Here is a 23,661-nt window from a genome sequence, read left to right on the forward strand (position 1 = left end):
CAACCAGATCGGTTTTTTGTTTGTTTGTTTAAAGATTAAAGATTTTAAAGATTGGCACCTGAGCTAACAACTGTTGCCAATCTTTTTTTTTTTTTCTGCTTTTTCTCCCCAAATCCCCCCAGTATATAGTTGTATATTTTAGTTGTGGGTCCTTCTAGTTGTGGCATATAGGACACCACTTCAGCATGGCTTGATGAGCAGTGCCATGTCCGCGCCCAGGATCCGAACCGGCGAAACCCTGGGCTGCCAAGCAGAGCGCGTGAACTTAACCACTCAGCCACTGGGCCGGCCCCCGTTTTGTTTTTTAGTTACTCAAACTAAGTAAGAATTGCTGGCATCTGTGTGAACATTGTTATTAATCAGAGGTCTGTTTCAAGAGAGATCTTAGGATAAAATCAAGTTTGCTCCCCAAACCTCCTCAACCCCAGTCTGGGTGGATGGAGGAGTGGGCACAGGTTAGAAAGAAGAGAAACAGAATAATGAAGGAAATGTAGGAAAAGCAGCTTCCTATCAAAATCCACAGCTTCACAAAGACTCTGCCAGTATGCCAGCTGCTTTTCCCTTCATTTCAGTTAGAGCCACTGGCACTTGCCTTTCTAGGGAAATTCCCCGAGATCCAGAGAACCAGTCCACTTCTGTGGGCCCTGGATCCATGTAAGGAGCATCCTTACAGCCCCTCAGCACTCCTTGGATGATGACTTAGCCTTAACCCACTAGACACCATCTCCAAGACAGACATTATCTTTGCCTCACCATCTTTTCCCTCTCAAAAGATGGATAGGAAACCTCATGCATAAACATTCATCTCAAAGGCAGACAAAGAATTTAATCTTGACCTCTGGGTGTGGGCAAGTCCATGAGAAGCTATGCTGCTTTAGATGGGCAACAGTAGGAAACATTATTTTCTCTAGTATAGAGAAATTTCAGAGTCCCAAGAGAGAAATTTGCTAAATCTTGTCCTATTTGGCAGATGCCAAATAAGATACTCCCACCTCCCCTTCCTCTGCTGTCTTTGATAAAGGACCCACATTCCTTACAGAGCAGTCGAGAAAAGGGTGATCCCTCCCCAAAAGCCATAGCGACTTAAATATTCCCAGACTTTGGCTGGGACAAGGTGCCCCCTGTATGCTGGCTGGTATCAGTAAGGCAAGAGCGTTCAAATTGATTGATCATTGTCCAGCAAATTCAGTGAATGCGTACAAATTGCAAGACTGGGCCTGTGACAATACCAAAAAGAATCCTGCCCTTAAGGAATTTATGTCCCAGAGAAGACAGAAAACATGCACATACAACTTCACATAATAGAGAGTCTTGGCAGTTCAGAGGAAAGGAGCTATTCATCACCTCTGCTTGAGGGGGTGGAGGAGGAGACTGGGAGGGAACCCTTCATGGAGCGGGTGGCTCTTGAGCTAGATATTGGAGGAAGCACAGAATTTGGAATGTAGCCAGGAGCTGGAAAGGAAAGAACATTAATCTAGACAGAGAATAAGGAGTTAAGAGAGAAAGAGAAGAGAATGTAAAGGAACAGAAAAAAATGGTCCTGATACAAGGAACAGTAAGTAGCTCCGTATGATGGGAACACAGGCGGGAGCGGACTTCGTGATGCACAAAGCAGAAGGGAGGTGGGGCCAGATCCTGATGGCTTACGCCTTCCCGTGAACCGACAGCTGGAACCTGACCAGCTGTAGGGAGTTCTGGAAGTTCTGAGAATTAACATGTTTAAAACTTTGCTGCTGGAAGTTCTCAAGTAGATTAGAAAGGAGAGGCTGGATTTTTTTTTTTTTTTTTAAAGATTTTATTTTTTCCTTTTTCTCCCCAAAGCCCCCCGTACATAGTTGTATATTCTTCGTTGTGGGTCCTTCTAGTTGTGGCATGTGGGACGCTGCCTCAGCGTGGTCTGATGAGCAGTGCCATGTCCGCGCCCAGAATTCGAACCAACGAAACACTGGGCCGCCTGCAGCGGAGCGCGCGAACTTAACCACTCGGCCACGGGGCCAGCCCCAGGAGAGGCTGGATTTTGAAAGAACAGTTCAGAGGTTATAATAAGGGAGTAATAAGGCCGAGCTGGTGTGAAATGTGAACGGAGAGAAGGGGAGGGTACCACGGGTGAGAGAGCTGTCTGCAGGTTCAAGAAGGAAAGCACAGTGAAGACACGCTACAACACAGACGAACCTTGAGAACATCCTGCTAAGTGAAAGAAACCAGACACGAAAGGTCACAGATCATATGATTCTATTTATATGAAATGTCCAGAATCGGTAAATCTAGAGAGACAGAAAACAGATTAGCGGTTGCCAGGAGCTGAGGGAGGAGGGAATGGGGAGTGACCATGAATTCACAGGGTCCCCTCTGAGGGTGATGAAAATATTTTGGAAGTAGATAGAGGCAGCGATTGCACGACACTGTGAGGGTGCTAAATGCCCCTGAATTGCATGCTTTAAAATGGTTAATTTTATGGGATGTGAATTTCGTCTCAATAAATAAATAAAAAGAAAGAAAGCACAGCTACGTGCACGTGCCTGACCACGAGCAGTCTTCTTCCAGCTGGGAAGCTTTCTCTCTTTGATGGATGAGGTGCCTTCAGAAAAGATGCATGAGGCCAGGAGAGGTCAGAGAGCCCGGGCAGGAGACAGAGGAGGAAGAGAGGAGTGCCCACCCAGGAAGGAGGAAAAGGGGGAGAGAATGGTCTCACAGAAGCCAGAGGTTGAAAAAGCTGTATAAAAACTGGGTCTAATGCTGCAGAGAAGCCAAGAAACACATGCACCAAGAAAAAGCCTTTGCTGGAAGTAGCCAGTTGGGAGTGGCCAGTGCAGTGTCCTCTGCTCCTGATGCAGAGCATCTGCCCTGAGCTCCAAAAGAGGCTAGTAGCCAGGGTCTGGTGGGGCGGGGGGCGATGGGGGGTACCCAAGACTTCCCTGACACTCCTGGATGAGTCTGCGTGTGCTCACAAAGATGGTTCCCAGAGGGGCAAGTCTCAAAAGTCAGGGCTGTGGACCCTCCACCTGACTGTCAGAGCCAGGGCTGAATCAGTGACACCTGGGGGGTTCGGCCGGCAGGTGACACTCTCTTAAACTCAACTGGGTCATGGGTATTTCTAACAAATAAGCTAATGTGAGAGGGAAAGATGAAGGGGAAAGGGTCATGGAAACTGGCTCTGGGAGGGTCCTGCATGCACTCTTGGGGCAGTGAGGATAAATAATGCTTCAAGCTGGGCGTTTCAGGGCGGAACCTCCAGACCAGAGGAGCCCTCCTGGAACTTGTCAGAAGTGTTTCACTCACACACACACACACCCTGATGGTGAGAATGTGCCCTCCATTCCCTGCTCTTCGCTGAGGAAGGCACCATCATTGTTGTATACCTTCTCAAAGAGTCTCTCAGCCCTTAAATGATAGGTCATAAATCTGGAAACTGGAGCCGTCTTTCCAGCTACCCTTTTGCTCCTCAGTTGTCCCTTTAAGCCTGTCTTGGTTCCTTTTCCTGCGTGCCTGGAAGCCCTCATGTGGAGGGGCCGTGTAGAAGGAATAGGGCCAAACATCTGTAAGTGTTCATTATATTGTCAAGTGTCAACAGCTTTTATTTCACTTTAAAAAAATGCATCTAATTTTTCTCGCATTGGCACTTTTTTACTCTCTACGTGATACGTTCAGTTCACAGAAAAGCTGGATTATACCTGATGAGTATTAAAAAAATCATAATTTAAATTGTCCTCCTTTCCTTTCAGCGTTTCTTTGTGCTTCCTTGGGGGGGGAGTGTTGGACACATACCCACAGAAAAGCCGTTACAATGCAATAAACCCTTTAGTGAGATTTCAACCTTAATGAAAGTCTCTGGTGATATATTCATGTTCTTTGATGTTTTTCCCACGGTTACTCAGGGTGACAACTGCATTCTGTACACTAGAACATTAACTTGTCACTACTCTGCTCTACCGGTGTTTGAAAAATGGTTTTATTTATTGTTTGCTCTGAGATTTAATGTCTTTAAAATATCTTCCTGTTCCATTAAATAATTAAAAACTACCTATAATACTTTGAACAATCAGGTTTATTCTCAATAGATGTTGGATGTTAACATCCCCAAGATACTTTATGAACTCACTAAAGAATGCCTTGATATGTGCACAATAATTTTAATCCTCTCTTGGCATTATGGGATCATTAATAAAGTCATGTGATTTTTTTTTTACAGTTAGCCATTGAGAAATTAACCTATGATTACCTAAACCTGTTTCACTTCCCACCACTAATTAAGGTAAGTAAGCGTTTTTCTTACTGAGAATACACTACTTTTATTGACGTATGCACCTGCCACATCCACACCTAAATTTGCCCATGTCGGGAACTGCTGTTTGAAGTAAAGAATAACCATATCTGTCCAACAAAAGGCTCTTTGAGTGCAGCTTAGGATGTGCATAAATTGAACACCCTTGTTCCCTGCAAGTTGAAATATTAACAATATATTCATGATAAGAACACATGTCACTGTGGTCGCTAGGGGATGTAAGTGCTAACATTGCAGGTGAGGGCCTCTGGCCTCCACCTGGCCCTGGAGACCTTTGTCCGACACATAAGCCACTGAAGGAATTCACACACAAGAGCTCTGGATTAGCCCCTGCATTGGGGGATGGGAGATCAACTGTTTGATTAATATATTAGTATATTTAACATGTTATTTTGAAAATAGTCTAACGGTATATGGCATACTTTGTTATAAAATTAGTAGATGCTTGCAGTTAATACACAGGACTCTTATTCACTAACAACCGTGGTTTTCCATCTTTAAGCCCTTGAAGGTTCGTTTTGTTTCTCTGCTTGGTCCTCCTTCCACATCCACTCTAGGAACTGCATAATTCCTCTTTGGGAACAGCTTATAAATATCTTGAGTGCTGTGAAATTCTCAAGGGGAAGTCTCACAGTGCATCTCCGGGGCTCACTGCATTTCTGGGGTAAAATGGCACAATGCAGGATGCATTGTGAAAAATGTGAGACGGTGAGATTTAATTTGTGGTGCATAAGATAAACCATTGGGAAAAGTTCTGAAAGGCTTAAGATGTCATTTCTCTTGCTTTAAATAATTGCAATTTGTAGTTTAATCCAAAATAACCAGAAGTTAAACAATAGATTAGAATAGAAAAACTAGTGCTGAGAAATCATCTCCCCTAGATGAGAAGTAAGAGTACAAACTCTATCTAGAATAAATGGCGTTTGGTTTTCTGTTTTAGGACTCAGGAGGTGAACCTGAAGAAAATGAGGAAAAAATAGTGAACCTTGAACTCGTTTTTGGTTTTCACTTGAAACCAGGAACTGGCCCACAGGTAAATCACATTTTAAAGTCTTTGGAGAAATTTCAATCTAATTTGCTCTTTTTCTCTCCTGGAACTCCATGGTTTTATACACCCCCCTACCAGCTGGTAACTCGATTCTGAGTAAATTTATAGACTTTATAAAATAGAATTTAGTTGAAAGGCTGCCAGCTGCCTCCATAATCCAATCTAGGAATCTTACTCTTGAAGAGTCCTGGGCGAGGCCACCCAAACGCTCAAGGAAGCTCACCGTAAACCACGGACAGGGTTGGGGGTGGCAGGCGCTGGATACCCAAGTGATCGTTCGTGCTGCTGGCGTCACAGCTTCCTGGTTCCTGTTTCTTGAGGGGGATCAGGGTTATAATACGGGGTGTAAAACAGCACCGAGAATGGAACTGCAGGCAACGTGGAAACCCAAATTAACAGCTCTGAACAGGACGGCAGGGCATTGACCAGCACTCCTTCCATCAGGCTTTCACTTTATGTTATTTTTAGAGGACAGAGAAGTGATTTGACCTAGGTGGCATATGAATTGGAATCCTAATAAGTTGTGTTACTTTGGATTACCGTAAATAGCTAGTGATAATGATAACTTCTATTAATTGCCCACTTATTGTGTTCCAGGCGTACAGGATTGAGGTGTAGATGCTATTTTCCCCCATTTTACAAGTGAGGAAGCTGAGGCTCGGAAAGGTTAAGTAACTTGCCCAAGGGTTACATGGCTGGCAGGTAGCAGAGTAAGGATTTGAGCGCAGGCCTCTCTGACCCCAGAACCAAGCTCCTAACTGCTGCACTAGTTGGACCTTTCCTTTCAGGCAGCCAGGAGACCTGGTAAACACAGCTCCTCACAACCTGCAGCCAGTAGCTCTGAAGGGCTGGTGTAGACTCAGCTGGCCCACCGGCCCTTCACTAATTAAACCCTGCTTACCCCAGGGTGTTCCTGGAACCAGAGCTTTGGAATGACTAGAAATTGTTGCAAGGGGTTGAGTTTCACCTGGGGCTAGAAAGATGCTCTTTCTAGGCACCGGACAGAGGGTCCTGCCTGTGCCGCTGCAGGAATGTCGGTGCTTTTGCTGAAAGGAAATCTTTACCTCCCTTGTTTTGGCTGCATAACTTGGTTGAGTGAAAGCTGTTCTGACTCGAGGTTTCTAGTGTATGCATGCTCTTCTTTTCCCTCTGCAAATGGTCACAGTCTATTCGTTCCTGTTGTTAGAAGCAGCTACAGAAAGGGAGCGAGAGTATAAGTTCCTCTCTCTCCAACAACAACCAAGGGCCCTTCTAACCCTGAGATTCTGCGGCTGTGGGCACCCCCAAGTCCATCTGATGGTAAACAAATTGAATATTTTCACATGCCTTGTTTAGTATCCTGGACTCTATGACACTTAATTTATGAGTACCCTGTGTTTAAACTTTTTCATGGCTTGTGGGTGGTAAAAGAGAGAAGAATTTCCTGGAAAGAGTAGTTTCCACCAAGAAAATAATTTTCAGTTAAAAAATACATGATTTAATGTGGAAAACTGAAAAATATATTTTTTAATAAAAATCAGAAACTATAAATGATATTTGATAACAAATACTGGTCGTTTTTCTTTTTACCATAATTGTGTAGACTTCTTGAATCATTGGCTATCCGCAAGGCCTAAAGTCATCATTTTTGATATTCTGCTCATCCTTAGTCACCCATGCAAAGTAATAATTTCATCCATTCATTCAGCAAACATTTACGAAGGACCTACTGTGTGCCCAGCTCTATGCCAGATACTCAGAATACAGAGTCAAAAAGCAGTCCCTGCTTGCAAGGGACCCATAGCTTATCAGGAGAAATAGATAAGATCAGTGAACAGTTATAATACGGAATGATGCATTTTTACAGCATCATGCACATCGTTCACTGGAAGCATACTGGATGAGCATTGCAAGCAGATGCAGAAAGGGGTCAGAGGAGGATCTTGAAGTGTTCTTGGTAGAAGTGATACTTGAACTAAAATTTGAAAACCTTTAGCAATTATTAGGTAGGGAGAGGACATTGAAGGCAACAGGAACAGCATGTGCAAAAGCTCAGAAGCATGAAGCCAGGAAAACACAGGGAGCTCCTCCTTGGGCATGTTTCTATGAGACCTCACAACTCAACTCAAGCATTACTCTCTGTGGGATGACTTAGCATGGAGCAGGTGGAACAGTGTCATGAGACTTAAGGCCAGGGAGGTGACTGGCGACCAGAAAAAGAACTGTCTTATGTGCTAAGCTAAGGAGTTTGAAGAGTTTTAAGGAGGGAGTGGATAGGACCCGATTTATGTTTTTCAAAGATCTTTCAAAGCACAGAGGAGGATGAATTAGAAAGGGGCTGAGCTAGAGTAAGAAAGACCTGTGAGCAGGTAGTACAGACAACCAGGTGAAAAGGGACTCGGAGCTGAGGCTGTGGCAGTGCCATGAGAGTGCCAGTAGGTCCAAAGACACTCTGAGATGGAACTGATCACCTGTGTCACAAGCTGGAGATGGGGTGAGTGAGAGGGAGGAGCCAGGATGGTGCTGAGTCTCTAGTGTAGGCAGTTGGATAGACGATGTTATAATGTAATAGATCAAGAGTGAAACATGCAATGGGGATGTAAGGCCAAGGAGCTAAAAGTATAAAGAAGTGACTGGAATGGGTGAAGTTAATCAGAAAAAGCTTTTTTAGAAGGAATGAGTTTTGAAATGGGGCTTGAAGAGGTTCGTGGTCATTTGCAAATAATTTTCCAAATGTAAAATTTAAAGCTTATGCTTAGAGGGTACTTCTTTCTAAAGAGCTCAAGTTATTTCATAAATGTCATCTGATTTATCTCCTTGGCATTTCTGGGAGATGCATGAGGCACAGTATTATCATCCCTGATTAGGAAACAGATAGCAAGAGAAAGTGTGTCATCAGTCTAGGGTGAGGCGAGGACAGAACTGAGACCAGAAATTACATCTTTATTATTGCCTTTGTATTAACATGTGCCAGCGCGCATACCTGACCCAAGATTTTTGAGCCATCTGTAAACGTTCATAAAATAATCCTAGAATAAATTACTATCCAGTTCTAAAAAAGTTATGCCAGCCTATACACTTTTGCCTTATGAAATGTTTTCTCACAAATGTCCTTCAAATTGCTGTTCCAGTTCCCCTCATGAACACCTTGTTACCTTGACCCTTAAAGGTACAACCCAAGAGAAAAAGACTTCCTCAAAATTCCAATGAACTGAGTTCTCATAAACCCATCTTCACGGAAAAGGTGACGCCTTTACCCCGTCTCCATGACCAGAATGACTTACGAAAACATGCTGGAGCTTTGGAAGTTGCCTCCAGACCTGAGTTTGCATGGCGGGGAGATTTGCCTGACCACTTCACCTTTTCTATAACAAATAAAATGAAGGATGTGTTCTAATGGTAGCCATTGAGAATAATGTGTGACAGTGACTTTATGATGAAAATAGTAGCTACATTTTCCCATTGCTACTGAGAAGGACCACCAGCTCACTGCCACTTACGATTGGTATGCCATTTCACTCACTGGCCTACTAAGAGGAAACAATGAAATTATGACCTTATATACAAATATATGTGGAGGAAAAAGCCTCTCATCACAAGACCTGTCAACCTTTTGGGCTTAAGAACTCAGATTAAATTCTTTTTTTTTAGCTTCATTTACAGCCAGATGGATTATGGCACAAAAGTGAGGTTGATTCACCCGAGTGAGGAAAGCCATTCACGTTTGAGAGCCAGTGCCTGCTACCGTGGTCAAGAGCCGTTGCCTGACGCCTTGCCCTGGAACTTAGTCTTACCGCCACACGCCTCTGGATAACCAGGCCCCACCAGGCTCTAGTATGACATACACTTTGAGAATTCTTCCACTAATGAAGTGTCCTTTTTCCTTCCCTTTTTTGAGACACACTGGCAGGGAAAATGATTGGACCAAAGGCTTCACTGACATTTCAATTAATAATAAGTGAGAATGGGTTTTACCTGTTTATTTGACCTAGTTCTAAAGAGTAAAATTAATTATTAATTTAAATAACGTATGTTGAGGCAGCTTTGAAATTATGACACTGGAATTGCAGAAATTGGGTCTTTCTCAGCTCAAAATTTTCCCATGCTGGGGCTTGAAATGATTATGATAATTATTATTATTTCATACCTCTGCCAGACACTGTAGTAAGTACGTTGCAAGCATTTTTCTTATGTTATTCTTAGAATCCCCCATCGTAGGGGGCACTCTCCCTGTGTCATCAACAAGAAGAAAGGGAGGAGGGGAGAGGCATAGTTCCTAACCCCGAGTCCCCACCTAGTAAGGCACAGATCGGGTCCAAGGCCCCAGTGATGGTGTCACACTGCCTCTTTTTGAAAGTATCATCATCCCCCAAGATAGGTATATTGGTAATAAAAAAGGCAAATTTTTTTGGTCAGTTAGTACTAAATTACCACTATTTTTGTTTTGTGTAGAAAGTGCCTAGTGTTTTGTAATCTAAGGCCTTTGACTTGGCACAAAAGAAAGGGGCTTCCAGCATCTCAGGCAGCTTCATGCACTCCCCAGGGTGGCAACCACCCTTTTTAATTGAAATATTCAGTCACATAGGGTTTATTATTATATCTCTTATAAACTCACCAGTTAGGAATATTGATTCTCAAATTGCCAAGGAATAAACTATCAAATCACCCAGCAGTTTTCTCATAAAAACCTTTGAGACTTTGTGACCTAAAAATTCAAAAGCAGAGTGATGAAGGAACTATTTGGGAGGCCATCCTTTCCTCGTGAGTGCTGGACAGCCACATACTTTGTCCCTCGCGTCCTTATTCCTGCCTCTCCCCAATGAGGCAAGGAACCCTGATTGCAGCTGGGCTCCTGTGGGACTAAGTTGATTTCCTGTGGTCAAGAAGAGACTGGGGTTAGAGAGAAGCCTCAGAAACTGCTCCCTGGCTCCCCCAGCGCCCTGGCTACAGTGGACCCTTAATAGAGACTGGCTTCTGGACTCTAGTACCTCCCTCCAGATCACCATCACTTCCGATTGCCTTTTGAGAGGGATTTTGAAGGGGCAAGCGAACCAGGAAGAGAAAATAAGAGGAATGTTTTGAAGAGGTGGGAGCAGAACTAACTGCTCCCATCAGAGCGGAAAGCTTTTCCTGTCCACCTTCTCTCTCCTCCTTCCACCCGTCATTGTTGGCACCTGGCCCCCTTCTGCCACTCCCCACCGCAAGAAATTCAGTCAAGAGGTCTGCTTCTCCAGTTGTTTCATCTATAGGTTAAAAACGCTGCTTTTTACAATTACTTCCCACTTATTATTGTGCTTTTAGGCCTTTATTAGACTGCTTATAAAATGTTGCATTTAATAAATTTAATTGAATCTCCAGGCCCTTTCTCAGAGCACTATAAATATCAAAAACTGTCAAATAGGGCTTTTTTTCCTTTTGTGTAATTTTATGAATGGATAGATAAACATGAATAAAATAACAGGGCACAAAGAAAGGGATTTTGTAAGGAAGTAAAAAGCCAATACCTTTTGTAAATTTCAGAACAGCTAAAAGCAGCACTTTTCTTTACTTTGATAAAGTGTCTTTATGTCTTGTGTTTATTAAAAACAGTGTAGGGAAGTTTATTTCCCATGATCAACTATTTTTCGGGGGAACAATCCATGTACATACACATGTGTTTTGTGTGCCTAAGTATATGAGCTTGCAGGGATAGTGTTCTATAAGAAATACAAGTTTTAGCTGACAGCAAAGGAGCAGATGCAGTGCAGAATTTGACTTCAAGACTTGCCGCTCATTTCTAATTGGAAGGTGACAATGGACTTTGCCTAGCAGGTTGGGCAACCTCCTATAGAATGAGAGCAAAACTGGGAGAGGTGTTCAGTACGTACTTGCTGATGGATTGATAGTCATGTGTAGAAATGGCTTGCTACAAAATGGCTAACAACTGCTGAAAACCCCCCTAACTTGCCGTGTTTGCAGATTTCCATGGTATAAATACTCCCACCATGGCTGGTTTCAAGTTACCCATTGACATCACTGAACTTAAAGTTGGAAAGAGATGCGAGCAATCACCCCATGGGAGCTGGTTCCAGCACACTATTGGGTCACTCTTAATCTCCTTAATCAAGATTATGAATTCCTTTTAAAACAATGGAGAGTGACGAAGTATACATGATAAAACATAGGTTTGAATAAGTTCTAAACACATTACTGCTAGTTTCCAGCTATTATGATACGTGTAGTCAGCTCAAAGAGAGCTCCAGTCTCCCAATGCATCCATTGTTGGCTTAGATCTCCTTGGGTCACCACTGGCTCGTATAGACACACTGACCATATCGTGTGAATCAAAAATTAGGATTTGAGTTTGTAAAAAGTGAGAATATACTTATGAAATAGAGAAACAAAATTTAAATTTGTGACTGTCTTTTAAAAATGTTGGAACAGTCATAGTTGTTGACTCCATGATGACAGACACAGTTGTTGATAATAATAGAAAAGATGGTTGCTTTTAGAAACAGATTTTTGCAAGCCTCTGGGGATCACTGTGAGTTTTGCAGAGAGAAGACCTTGATAACCCACAGTGACTTGTGTTTTCTGAACCAAAAATTAGGTCTTGAGAATAATTAATTATAAAAGGGACAGATTATTTGAAATGAAATTAAAATCACTATGTTAGAAAAGCAATGTTTGATGCCATATCAATCCTGGACATTAGGATTTGGACTGAAACAGCTTACCTGGTAAACAGTGCCTACTAACTAGGCAGTCTTTTTTCAAAAATCATATTTCTTGGAGACATGGGAGGTGGGAGGAGAACTTAGTAGGTACAAGAGCTGTTTTCATATTTTGAGGGTCCTGGGTAAAAGTTTATTTGCAGCCCATTTCTCAGTATTAGAAAAATTGTAAGCAGTAATTCGGCAAGCCAAACCACCTTCTCTATTGGTTAAGAAGCCCAGTCTGTGATAGAATAGGTTCGTGGTTATTTGGAAATCAATAGCAAGACTTACTATTCTTTTTTACCAGGATGAATACCTAGTACCTTCCAATTTCAAATGCAGTTTTAAAGAAATGAAGAAGCACTTTCCAGACATGTCAGCTAACACCTGAACCATCTCAGGTAGTCAAGGGTGTAACGCATCACATGAAAGTGTGTCTCACTTGATTTGTTGCACTTTATTTTAACATCATCCCTAAAGTCCCTTTTTCATACATAACTCAAATAACAACCCCAAAAAAGGCAACATAACAACCTTATCTCCACTGGTGTCTCGTTGGCACCAATCTGCCCTGACCTTAGACACAAGCCATTGTTAAGGGTATAACGCATTTACATATTTTGCAATAAAACATCAGTTATTTGCATTACTGTGTCAAGTTTTATTTGATTCTTTCACCTAAAAATGACTCATTTTCCTTTCTTGTATTTTAAAAACCAACTACTCTAAGCTTGTTTGAGAATAATCAAAAATTGCCCATTTAGCTAGAAGTCATTTTCTTTTCAAAAGGCAAATGTTATTTAATCTTTCAGCTGTTCATTGTGCCATCATAAATACTTTCTTTTCAGCACAGTTGTGGGGACTGAAATGAGCCCACTAATTGCCTCCCATTTCGACTGACATGTGGTGGTTTAGTGGAAAGAGAACACAGCAGGAGAAGGAAATAGGAGGCTGAGAAAATGAGAGCTAATTATTTTCACTGCCTCATGTCAGGCTCTGTGTCAGCCTTGTTTTTACAAACTGGAAGGTTTAGCACTAAATAAAACAAACTGGCGTCATGTTTTTATATACTGGCAGTGTCACGGAAGCAGCTGCACATCTCAAAGACAATATAATGCCTGCGTTCGCATGGACACCATCTGACAGACACTGTGAGCCACGGCTAATGAGGACATCACAGTGGTGCCAAGTGAAAGGTGCTGAATTATGTATGATTCTTCATCAGTACAGCAATAGTCCTGTACATCATTATGAGACATTGTTTTGCTGAAGAGATTAAAACATTCTTAGTTCCAGACCCTGCAACCTATATGCGCTGAAAGAGGTTATTAATGGAATTTTTAGGGAGAGTTTCTTGTGGATTTCTTTTTGGTTGAAAAACAAATCTCACGGGACAAAGCCGCGATGGGTCACGACACTGTGTAGATAAAGAAGAGAAGCAAATTAACCATACTTGCATTATCTTCCTTTTAAAGGCAGCATAATAAAATAGAGTGTAGCGGGGTTAGACATAATGATAAATAACCCAGGTGCTGTCACGGGATGTTCCACTCTCCTGCCTTTAAAACAGCAGGTTCCAGCAGCTTGAGCTAGATAATAGCAACGCATGCAAAGGAGCCTTCGGAGGCCTAAATCAACATCTTACTAGTTTGAATACCAGCATGACCAGCGTTTCTATCGTACTTTTATTTCATCTCGCGTTACTTCTTACATTTCACAACAGTCGCCTGGTATGAGACTGTGTCCCTCTTTTCCCCCTCTTCAATCTTAAAAAGTTTATTCCGACCTCTATTTCGTATTTTAAAATGTTTCCTCAGTACAGGCCATTTTGAGGTGGAGGGGCCTCTATGCTAGAATCCTGAGGTTCTCTGGTGATTTTCCCTTTTCTCTATTCATGGGGTAGGGTGGTGCTGGGCGTTTTGAAAACTAGTGTCTCTCTCAGTAGACTGGGCACGCCCAGGGCTTAAATTCCAGTCCCAGCGCAGCTAAGTGAACTGGCTGCAAATCTCAACATTTGCCGAGCCTCAGTCTGCTCATCTGTAAGATGGGGCCAGTGCTATCCATAACAGGGTAAGGCTGTGAGCATTAAGTAATGTGGATTAATCTCAAAAACATTATGCTGAGTGAAAGGAGCTGAACATACACAAACACCTGCTGTAAAATTCCAATTCTGTGAAGTTCTAGAGCAGGCAAAATTAATCTATGGTCATGGACATTGGAACCGTGGGTGCCTCTGGTTGTGCAGGGAGATCAACTGGGAAAGAGGAGGAAGGAACTTTCTAAAGTAGTGGAAATATGTTGCTTGTTTGGGTGGTTACGCTGGTATATACATTTGTCAAAATTCACTGAACTGTGCGCTTAAAAATCTGTGCATTTTATTATATCCAAATTATACCTCAAAAAAAGTTTTGTCTGCAGCCTTCAGGTAAAGGTGTTGTGTAGGAGCTTGAAAGCCTAATCTGGGGGTTTTTCCCTCTGAAATGTCCTGAATAAGCTTAGCCCTAGATTTTTAAAGATTTATCTGTAGTGTTCATATTTGCAATGAACTTTGGTAGGAAAAAAAGTAGACAGGCAGAGATTGTTGTCTCTGAATTGCCCAGAACTTAAAATGATATTTAAAGTTTAATTTCTGTGCTACCTTCAATCTGTTTTTCTATTTGGAAAATTTACCTCTGTCTTGATTATTTCTTTTTATTCCCTCTCTCTCTCCTTCCCTTCCTTCCCTCTTTCCTCTCTTCCATCCTTTTTGCAGAAGGGAGACAGGATATCTATGTTTGGTGTCACTTGTATCAGCTCAGAACTCCAAAGAATTTTAAACAGCTTGCAAAGAATGTAATAGTGATTTCTCACAAAGAGATACTTAATTTAGCATTAACTGAGTGTTGTTTAGGATTTTATCTTCACAGTGTTAACAGTTTCTGTTTTAGTTGGCTGGTAATCTTAATTCAGAAAATTTTTTCACATAATTGGCGATGCTGGAGCAGATCACAGGAATGCCTTCTCACCCTCCATTAACCACACACTTGCTCCTAAAATTATCCAGGTATTTCTGTGGCTGCCCAGATAGATAGTACATATCCTGGGCACCCAACAGAATTGTTGTTTTCCTCACTTTCAAATGCAAAAATTCCCCTCTCCCCAGTACAATTCCATCCATTTCTTTTTTGTTTGTTTGTTTGAGGAAGATTAGCCCTGAGCTAACTGCTGCCAATCCTCCTCTTTTTGCTGAGGAAGACTGGCCCTGAGCTAACATCCATGCCCATCTTCCTCTACTTTATAAGTGGAATGCATACCACAGCATGGCTTCTGCCAATCGGTGCCATGTCCACACCTGGGATCCGAACCGGTGAACCCCGGGCCACCGAAGTGGAATGTGCTCACTTAACTACTGTGCCACCAGGCCGGCCCCTCCATCCGTTTCTTATAGATTTGCACTGAGAGGCAGAATTGCTAGTAGTAAGGTTTGGATAACTGTTTTTTGCTTTTCAAAGCTCTAACAAAGAACTTTCCAGTGACCCGCTCTGCTCCTGTGTCAGTGGCTTTTGCTTATTGATTAGTAATTGCACACCCTAGAAATGTGCCTCAAGATACAAATTTGAACAGTGGGAATGTCCTCCTGGGTGAGAATCTAGTTATGAAATAAAAACCCGTGGTAGTCAGGACCTGTCCTATGATTTGCTTGCACAACTAGGTGGGAGCGGGCTGTTTCTCGTTTGGAAAGTGGAAGTTGTGCCTAGCCACAAAGCCTAAGCCAGGGCCAGAGGAAAGTGTTTGTGATTCCAGATCCTGGCCAGATCAGTCAAGAAAAGGAGCATACAGAAAGTGTGAGCCATATGATTTAACAATGATCTTTTTCAACAAAGGAGGGAAAGATTGGCTATGTTGGACTTGTTAGAGACTCAGTATTTCAATCTCTGCCATGGAGACATATAAAGGAATTCACCAAGATAATTTGGACCATTTGCTGACTTTGGAAGATGGGACTTCTCTGTAGTGTAATTCTTTTGTTAACCCATAACAAGGAACAGTTCAGGATTCAGAAAAGACTGTGGGGACCCTGCTCTTCATAGCACGAATGGACCACCTTGATTCAGTTCTGAACTCCACCACATGCTGTGTGATCTTGATCAAATTACCTCATCTCTCTATGCTTCAGTTTCCTCATCCAAGACAAGGCTTTCTGGCTGTCAGTCACATTTCATAGCCATTGTATCTCCAGACTTCTGATGGTTCCTATTGGTAGGGCCGCATCAGGATCTGTGGAAGCAGGAAAGGGCAGAATTGGTGTTAGGTAATCCATCTATGTAAGAAGATACAAGTTTATTCCTTCTATTTATTTCATAAAACCAGTTGTTGTTATGTTGCCACTTGGCTGCACCTTCTTTTTATCAACCCTGGTCATTCCCTGGCACCAGAGTTATTCAGTGCCCTCTGGATCCCCAAACTCCTGCCACGTGAGATGCTCTGACGCAGACTGCCTGCTCTGGCCAGATCCTACTCTAGATACTCTTTGTACCTTCCTGCCTGTCAGAGCTCCCTCACCTTCTGACCCATTCCTTGGATCGCTGCTAGATGATGGGCCCTTAGTCTAATGGGAGCTGTGTTGGTAACCAGTATTGGTAACAATAATAATTTCTCCTTTTTGAGCTCCTAATTTGACTCTGGCACAGAGCTGGGTACTTTATTTACGTTATCTCATTTAATCCTCACACAACACAACAACCCATTCGTGAAGAAGGAACAATGAGGTTCAGGCTGGTTACATAACTTGGTTGAGGTTGAGGGGAAAGAGAAAACTGAGATTCAAGCTCGGGCAGTTGGACCTTAAACTTGTGATCTTTCCCTCGCCCCCTGCTGCTCCCCCAGTAATGGCTTAATGTGTGCTCCTTGTCTATATTGTTTTCATTTTACAGGACTCATCAGTGCCTTAAGCCAAATGAGGGAATGACAGGGCCCTTTCAGACTGCCAGGGGTGAAGCGGTTTTGGAAAAAGAATCCTTTGAGGCCGCCATGAGCTCTCAGAATACAGAGTTGTCTGCTTTTGAATTCTGCCCATCAGGATTGAGAATTGGTCACAGACATCCAAAGTGACTCTTGAATGTTTCCGATTCAAAAATCAATACCCACATTTCTGTCACTCATATCAAGCCAAGATCAATAGTTCACCCTGGGAAAAGTAAATGGTTTTTAAATCAGAGCCCACATTCCCACTACCTGGTCCTCATCATACCAAGAAACTGAAAAGGTACAATTGTGGATGTAAAATTTTATGTGAGGCTCATAAACATGTGCAGTTGTTACTTTTAGTGATATTATTGATGATTTAATTCAACTTCTTTGTTATGAAAATCTTTCCAATGATCAGTTGGTTAGGAACTCGTTACCCATCTGCAGTTGGGTCCTGAGGATTTCAATAACTTGTTTAAATCCTGGTAGTTGTGAACGATGCCCACTGACAACTTATGACTCCTTGTGTAGCAAAAAACGCCAGGGTGTCACCTCAGGGTAATTTGAAGTTGAGCAGAATTTAAAGAATTCCATGACTTTATTTGTGGATTACTTTTGTTAACTAGGCAACAATGAAATCATAGATGCCCTGAAAATTCCTAGGAGGTATGTCAGGGCATTGACAGATTAAGTTAACAATTTAGGTGAACGCTGCATATTCTCTTTCTCACTCAGCTTTGTAACAACCAGTACCTACGTTTTAATGAATGGATAATGCCCCCTTTGTCTTATAACTTCTTTGATTATAGTTTTATTGCTTCTATAGCTATCTTCTTTTATGGTTCAGGTAAAAGGATTTCTTTCAGATAAGAGAAAAAGAGAATTTAAAAAGTAAAAGGTCTGGGGGCCAGCCCAGTGGCACAGCAATTAAGTTCACACGTTCTGCTTTGGTGACCCAGGGTTCACCCGTTTGGATCCCAGGTGTGGACCTACGTACCGCTTGGCAAGCCATGCTGTGGCAGGCATCCCACATATAAGGCAGAGGAATATGGCCACGGATGTTAGCTCAGGGCCAGTCTTCCTCAGCAAAAAGAGGAGGATTGGTGGCAGATGTTAGCTCAGGGCTAATCTTCCTCAAAAAAAAAAAAAAAAAAAAGTAAAAGGTCTGTAACCCTATCATGTATATACTTGTTTCTCCAAGTTGAACTTTGGGGAACAAAGAAGCAGTTGCTGCAGGAGACGACCTTTGGCCACTTGATTTTTGGTTATAGGAGCAAAATCTTCTCTGGCCCTTCTCCTTCCTGCCTGTTGTCAATAGCTGGTCCCATTATGGAGCTCTAAAAACCATCCAGTGAGTCCATCCTGCCACCCCTCCCAATCTCCCTTCCTGATTGGTATCTCCTCCAACTTTGGAGCCAGGCAGCCTTCTGCTGTACAATCCCACCTCCACCACTTATTGGCCAGAAACCCTAGGAAAATTCCTTAATCCATCTGAGCTTCATTTTTCTCACTCTCCTAATGAGAAAAATAAACATAACTTGCAAGTTTATTATGAATATCAAATAAAATAGCATAGTGGAAGTACCCAGCAACATGCCCAGAGCCCAGTAAGCACTCCACAGGCGTGAATTCTCTCCTGCAGCAGCCCCTTCTCAACATAGAGCTCCTCTGAGCATGCGCAGCGTAGCTGCTCCGAGCACGTGCCCCAGATCACATCTGAGCATGCGCATAGGAGGGTCTGCTTCCAGGACGTGAGGTCATGGAGGAGAGCTCAGCGTTGTGAGATGGGAGAGCAAAGCAGAGGGAATCAGGCATATGCCCAATGCTCAAGGTCTTTTAACTGTTCTTTTGACTAACTTAATTCTAAAACTTGACAGGCCAAAGAAACAGAACTAAGTAAACTCGTGTTTTCTAAGGTTTTTTATTCCAGCCGCTGCCTTGAGGAGGCTCTTGCAGTTTCGGAGAAGAGCAATCGTGACTCCAAACGGTCGTTATCCTGCCCAGTTATCTCAGGCCCATGTTGCCAGGGTAGCAGTGGCTGCCAAACAAAGAAATACTGAGAGATTTGTCAGTTCTGAGCCACTAATTTGACTTCCGTTAGCCAAGAGCTAGGTTTTCACCTTATTGAATAGACCTTTTCCTCACTAATTGGCTCTCTGTCTTGGGAATGTGGCTGGGCGAAGAGGGTCAGTCCCCTCAGGCATGGGCCCTGCCTGGTTCTACAGTTCGTCATGACGCCCTCCTAAGACATCAGGCTCCCCCAGCTTCCTGTTGCAGCCAACAGGTTTTCAACAGCCTCTTTGTTAGTGCTCTTCCATAATAATTTTGTCTGAGCTTGCTCAGGAAGCGTTCCAGGTCCCCTCCTATGACAGCATTTTCTAGTTTCTGCATGTAGGTGCTCAGTACATTATTTAATCTCTCAACATCCTTCATTCTTCAAATAACGTAAGAGAGAAGGTGAATTTATGGTCCAAGGGTCAAATTTGGTACAAAGACCTGCCTTTCTTTTTCCTTTTAATTGTAAACACAGTGTTTATCCCTCAACATTTTTATTATTAAATTTTTCATACAGCAAAGTTAAAAAATTTTAGAGTGAACCCTCGTATACTCACCTCCTGGGTTTGACCATTAATATTTGCTCTACTTGCCTTATCACATATCTGTCCATCTATGTAGCCCATTAGCCATCTATCAATCCCTGTTTTTTTATGCATTTCAAAGTCATTTGCAGACATCAGTACACTTCCTCCTGAATACTTCAGTGTGTTAGAGTTCAGTAAGAAATGCACACATCTCAGCATACATTCGCTGAGTCTTGACAAATGCATACACCTGTGTAACCCAAACCCCTACCTACCAATAGAGGATTAGCACTCCCAGAAAGTCCCCTCACGCCCCTTCCCAGTCAATCCCCATCGGCAGAAGCAACCACTCTTCTGAATTTTTTCCACCATCGATTAGTTTTGTCTGTTCTAGAATATCATATAAATGGAATCCTTAGATTGTTCTTTTTTGTGAGTTTATCCATGTTGCTGCATGCATCACTAATTTTTTCCTTTTTATTGCTGACTGACATTCCATTCTATGAATACACCACAGTTCTTCCATTCTGTTGATGAACTCTTGGCCTGTTTCCAGTTTTTTGGCTAATATGATAAATCTGCTACAAACATTTCTGTATAAGTCTTTTTTTTCATTTCTCTTGGGTAAATACCTAGGAATAGGTGTATGTTTAGTTTTATAATCAATTGTCAAAAGTTTTCCCAAAGCGATTGTACTATTTACACTCCCACCAACAATCCAGTGGCTCCAAATCCTGGCCAACATTTGATGTTATCAGCCTTAGCCATCTGATGGGCATAGAGTGGTATCTCATTTTGGTTTTAATTGACATCCCCCTGATGACTAATGGTGTAGAGCACTTTTTTATTACATGGTGGTTTCACTGAAAATTTAATTAGCGTGCCATTGTTTAAAAAATCAAGAAGTTTCACATAAGAATCCAGATATCCAGCTTTTCATGAAACATTAAAGGACCTAGCAAGACTGGGCTCATATTCCCACATGGGTACAATCAACAGAAGCTGAATGGTGGCTGTCCCTTTAGGTCAGTTACCCTTTAGATCTCCAGAGTCCCCAGTACTCTCCCCATAACTCCCCAGTACTTAAGCCAATTATCAATTGCCATACATTCACATTTGCAGTGTCGTTTTCCTTCCTGTTAAGAGGAAAGTGAGCTATTTCTTGAACCCATGTCATTATCAATACTGGAAAAGTGAAAGGTAGGTCAAGAGGGCCTTATATTTCAAAAAAAGTGAGAAGACCGTATTTCTTTGTGTCATTGAAAAAATCTTTCTACAATGTTTAATGTGTAAATTAAGCATGTCTATTTTGAAAGATTACAATTTACGGCTCTGTAATGAAACTGCCTGGCTTTTCTCCTTTTTAGTATCTGCCTGGCCCCTTTCGGAGTTTGAGTTTGCAAGGCCTATAATAGAACACTTAAACTGATCACTTATGTCTGAAGACTGCGCTAACTGGGAGTTATTTAGATACATAAAGAGATCTAATTTTGTGTCCTTTTATTGAAAAAAGGAAAAAAAAAAACCCACTGCAATAATACTTCATTTAGAATACTTCATGTGTTATAAAACATTGAGACTAAAAAAATTTATTTCGCTGTCTCAAATTCTACAATTTTGCTTTTAATTCCAGGATTGTAAGTGGAAAATGTATATGGAGATGGATGGGGATGAAGTTGCAATAACCTACATCAAAGATGTGACATTCAACACTAACCTACCTGATGTGGAGATGTTAAAGATGACAAAGGTAGGGTTCTATTTATGGCTTAAAAGCTTTTTTGAATTCACGGATATCAAACAAAGACATTAAAATACCCCAGCAGTGTGCTTTTGTGCTTGTCGGTGTTCACATCAGCTCAGCCTCAAACTGGCTGTTGGAAGGCACATTTTATTTAGCAGATTGAGATCATAATAGTTTTTTGTTAAAATTCCTCTCATGTTGTGTGAACTAAAAAGTACTACAGAAAAAGTGTCGTTTAATTTTTTTAATTTTCTTCCATATTTCTTTTATGCTTAGTCTGTCATTTATTAAAGGAAAGAAAATGCTAAGGATGAGAATATTTACCTCGAATTTTGGGTCATTTTAAACTTTGAAAAATTTGTAAGGAGGAAGGCTTCGTTGGTTGTGTTCAATTTCTTGAAGGACTGAGATAAGGTTATCCATGAGGCACATGTTGAAGTCTTGATGGCTTCCTTGAGGTCACGCCTCTGAATTCCTGGAGTGGCCAGAGGACATGTTGCTACTTTCAGGTCAATGGTAGAAGCATGTCCATTAAAACACTGAAGAAAGAGTTAGAGAAATGCTTAGCTTCTCCTCAAAATGGAAAAAAAGTCAATTCTGTTCCAATCATACTGAAAAAATACATATGAGACTTCAGTTGTGGAAGGTCAACAACTCAAGTAAATAACCACGACGTCAATAGGACAGTCACCCTAAACTTCACATAAGCCATTAACTCTAGTACACTATTAATGGTGTATTTGGTTTCATTGAAGAAGATGGGGCTGGTAGCAAAGAAGAAGCAGGGGACATTCACAAGTGGGGAAGTAAAGAGTCTTCAAAGCCACAGTATTAGACTTGCAAATATGTTCCCTTCCCAGGCATAACATTGCTCAGCACCCAAGTCCTTTTCATTTACAAGTATATTCATCAGGTAGATAGAGTTGATATTCATTGTTGGAGTCCCCTGAGTAACTGGGAGTTATTTCAGTGGGGTTACTTATCTGTAAAGGTTATGATCTAGTTTCAACTTTCCTTTATTTTGTGGGGACATACTATGTTTTGATGTCTTGAAGACTGGACAGATACTTTGTCTTTCCTCCCTACCTGTGCTGTCATGGGTTGCAGGTGTTCATTGCTTCAGTGTCATTTAGAAGCAAGATCCAAGTCATTGCTTGCTGACAGAAGGAAGTTCCTCACAGCACAAATAACAGGGTGGAGTTGTAAAACCGAATACAGGTGTTTCTGCTATGATGCCGTATACGCATTCCTGAGGAACTGCATCTTCTGCAAAATCATGCAGCTCCATTAACGGGGCCTTTAGGAAAGCTGGATTGGGGCGGACCACTCAAAATCTGCAGAACTTTATAGCACCAACAGAAACAATAACAGTCCTAATTAAAAAAAAAAAAGCCCAGTTAAATCTCTACTGCATTTGCTTTGTACCCATCTCACGGTCAGTCAGTCATTTGCAGCCTTAAACCTGGAAGGAAGGGTGAGGGGTGGGAAGAGAGTGGAGAATCACTTCTAATAAACACCATTTTCATCCGAGTTAAAGTAGGATCCAAGGCATAGTCTTTTTAATTCATCCTTTGTTTTAATATAGTGGGGAAATGTCACCACAGTTTCATTTGCACGCACAGCTTTGCTGATAGCCCTTCGTAGTGGAAAGCAAAATGGTGTTGAAGCCGCTAAACCAACCACTGCTTGCACTCAAGGAAGGCACTTCTGGGTCTTCTTATATTGTTAAAACTTCCTCTTAATTATGAGAAAGCTTTCTGCTGATACTTAAAAATATTAGCATGAATTAATGACTTGATAGGATTGAGTGATATATGAGAAAAGAGAAGATTGTGGGAGAGCGGGGCTAGCTGTTTACAAATATATGAAAGGATGTATTATGAAAACGAAAACCCCAAACATTAGCATGTTGTGAGTCGTCACATGTGAACCAACATGCCTTTCACGATAATCTGACATCGTGTCCTGTTTGCCAATTGTGTATGGGGCACTGGCCTCCAAGAATCATGCGGTGTAGCAGGTCAGGCTGTGTAATGGCTCTCCGCCATCCTGACTTTTGTTTTTCAGCCCCCATTTGTAATGGAGAGGTGGATTGTAGGAATAATGGAAGATCAGACTGTAGAATGCACTGTCACATACGAGGTAAGCTGGGACAGGGGCTGGTGGTGGCTTCACCATCAGTTACTCAGTAGTGATTTATTTGTTTAAAAATTGTTGGAAGAGAAACTATTTAACCAACATGAATATGGGAAGATCAATAATAATAATTGTTCTAACAAAGTGTTGGGAAGGAAAGAGACTAGGATACACTTACCTGGATAAAGATTGAGGTAGTGATTCATTCATTCATCAGTTAATGGTTGAGCACTTTCTGCATGCCACGT

The 23,661-nt window shown here is 41.9% G+C and overlaps 1 protein-coding gene across 2 annotated transcripts in view; it reads left to right on the top strand.

Annotated features, from left to right (window-relative positions):
• Window positions 1–23,661, top strand: part of MAP3K20 (mitogen-activated protein kinase kinase kinase 20) — a 168,320-nt gene that overhangs the window by 136,625 nt on the left and 8,034 nt on the right. For both annotated transcript variants that reach the window (XM_070508119.1, XM_070508120.1), the window contains exons 15-18: window positions 4,190–4,252; window positions 5,223–5,315; window positions 21,167–21,283; window positions 23,345–23,419. In XM_070508119.1, the coding sequence (XP_070364220.1) occupies window positions 4,190–4,252; window positions 5,223–5,315; window positions 21,167–21,283; window positions 23,345–23,419 (348 nt within the window). The remainder of the gene's footprint in view (window positions 1–4,189; window positions 4,253–5,222; window positions 5,316–21,166; window positions 21,284–23,344; window positions 23,420–23,661) is intronic.

Source organism: Equus asinus, chromosome 4 (genome assembly GCF_041296235.1).
Source record: "Equus asinus isolate D_3611 breed Donkey chromosome 4, EquAss-T2T_v2, whole genome shotgun sequence".
Taxonomy (NCBI): domain Eukaryota; kingdom Metazoa; phylum Chordata; class Mammalia; order Perissodactyla; family Equidae; genus Equus; species Equus asinus.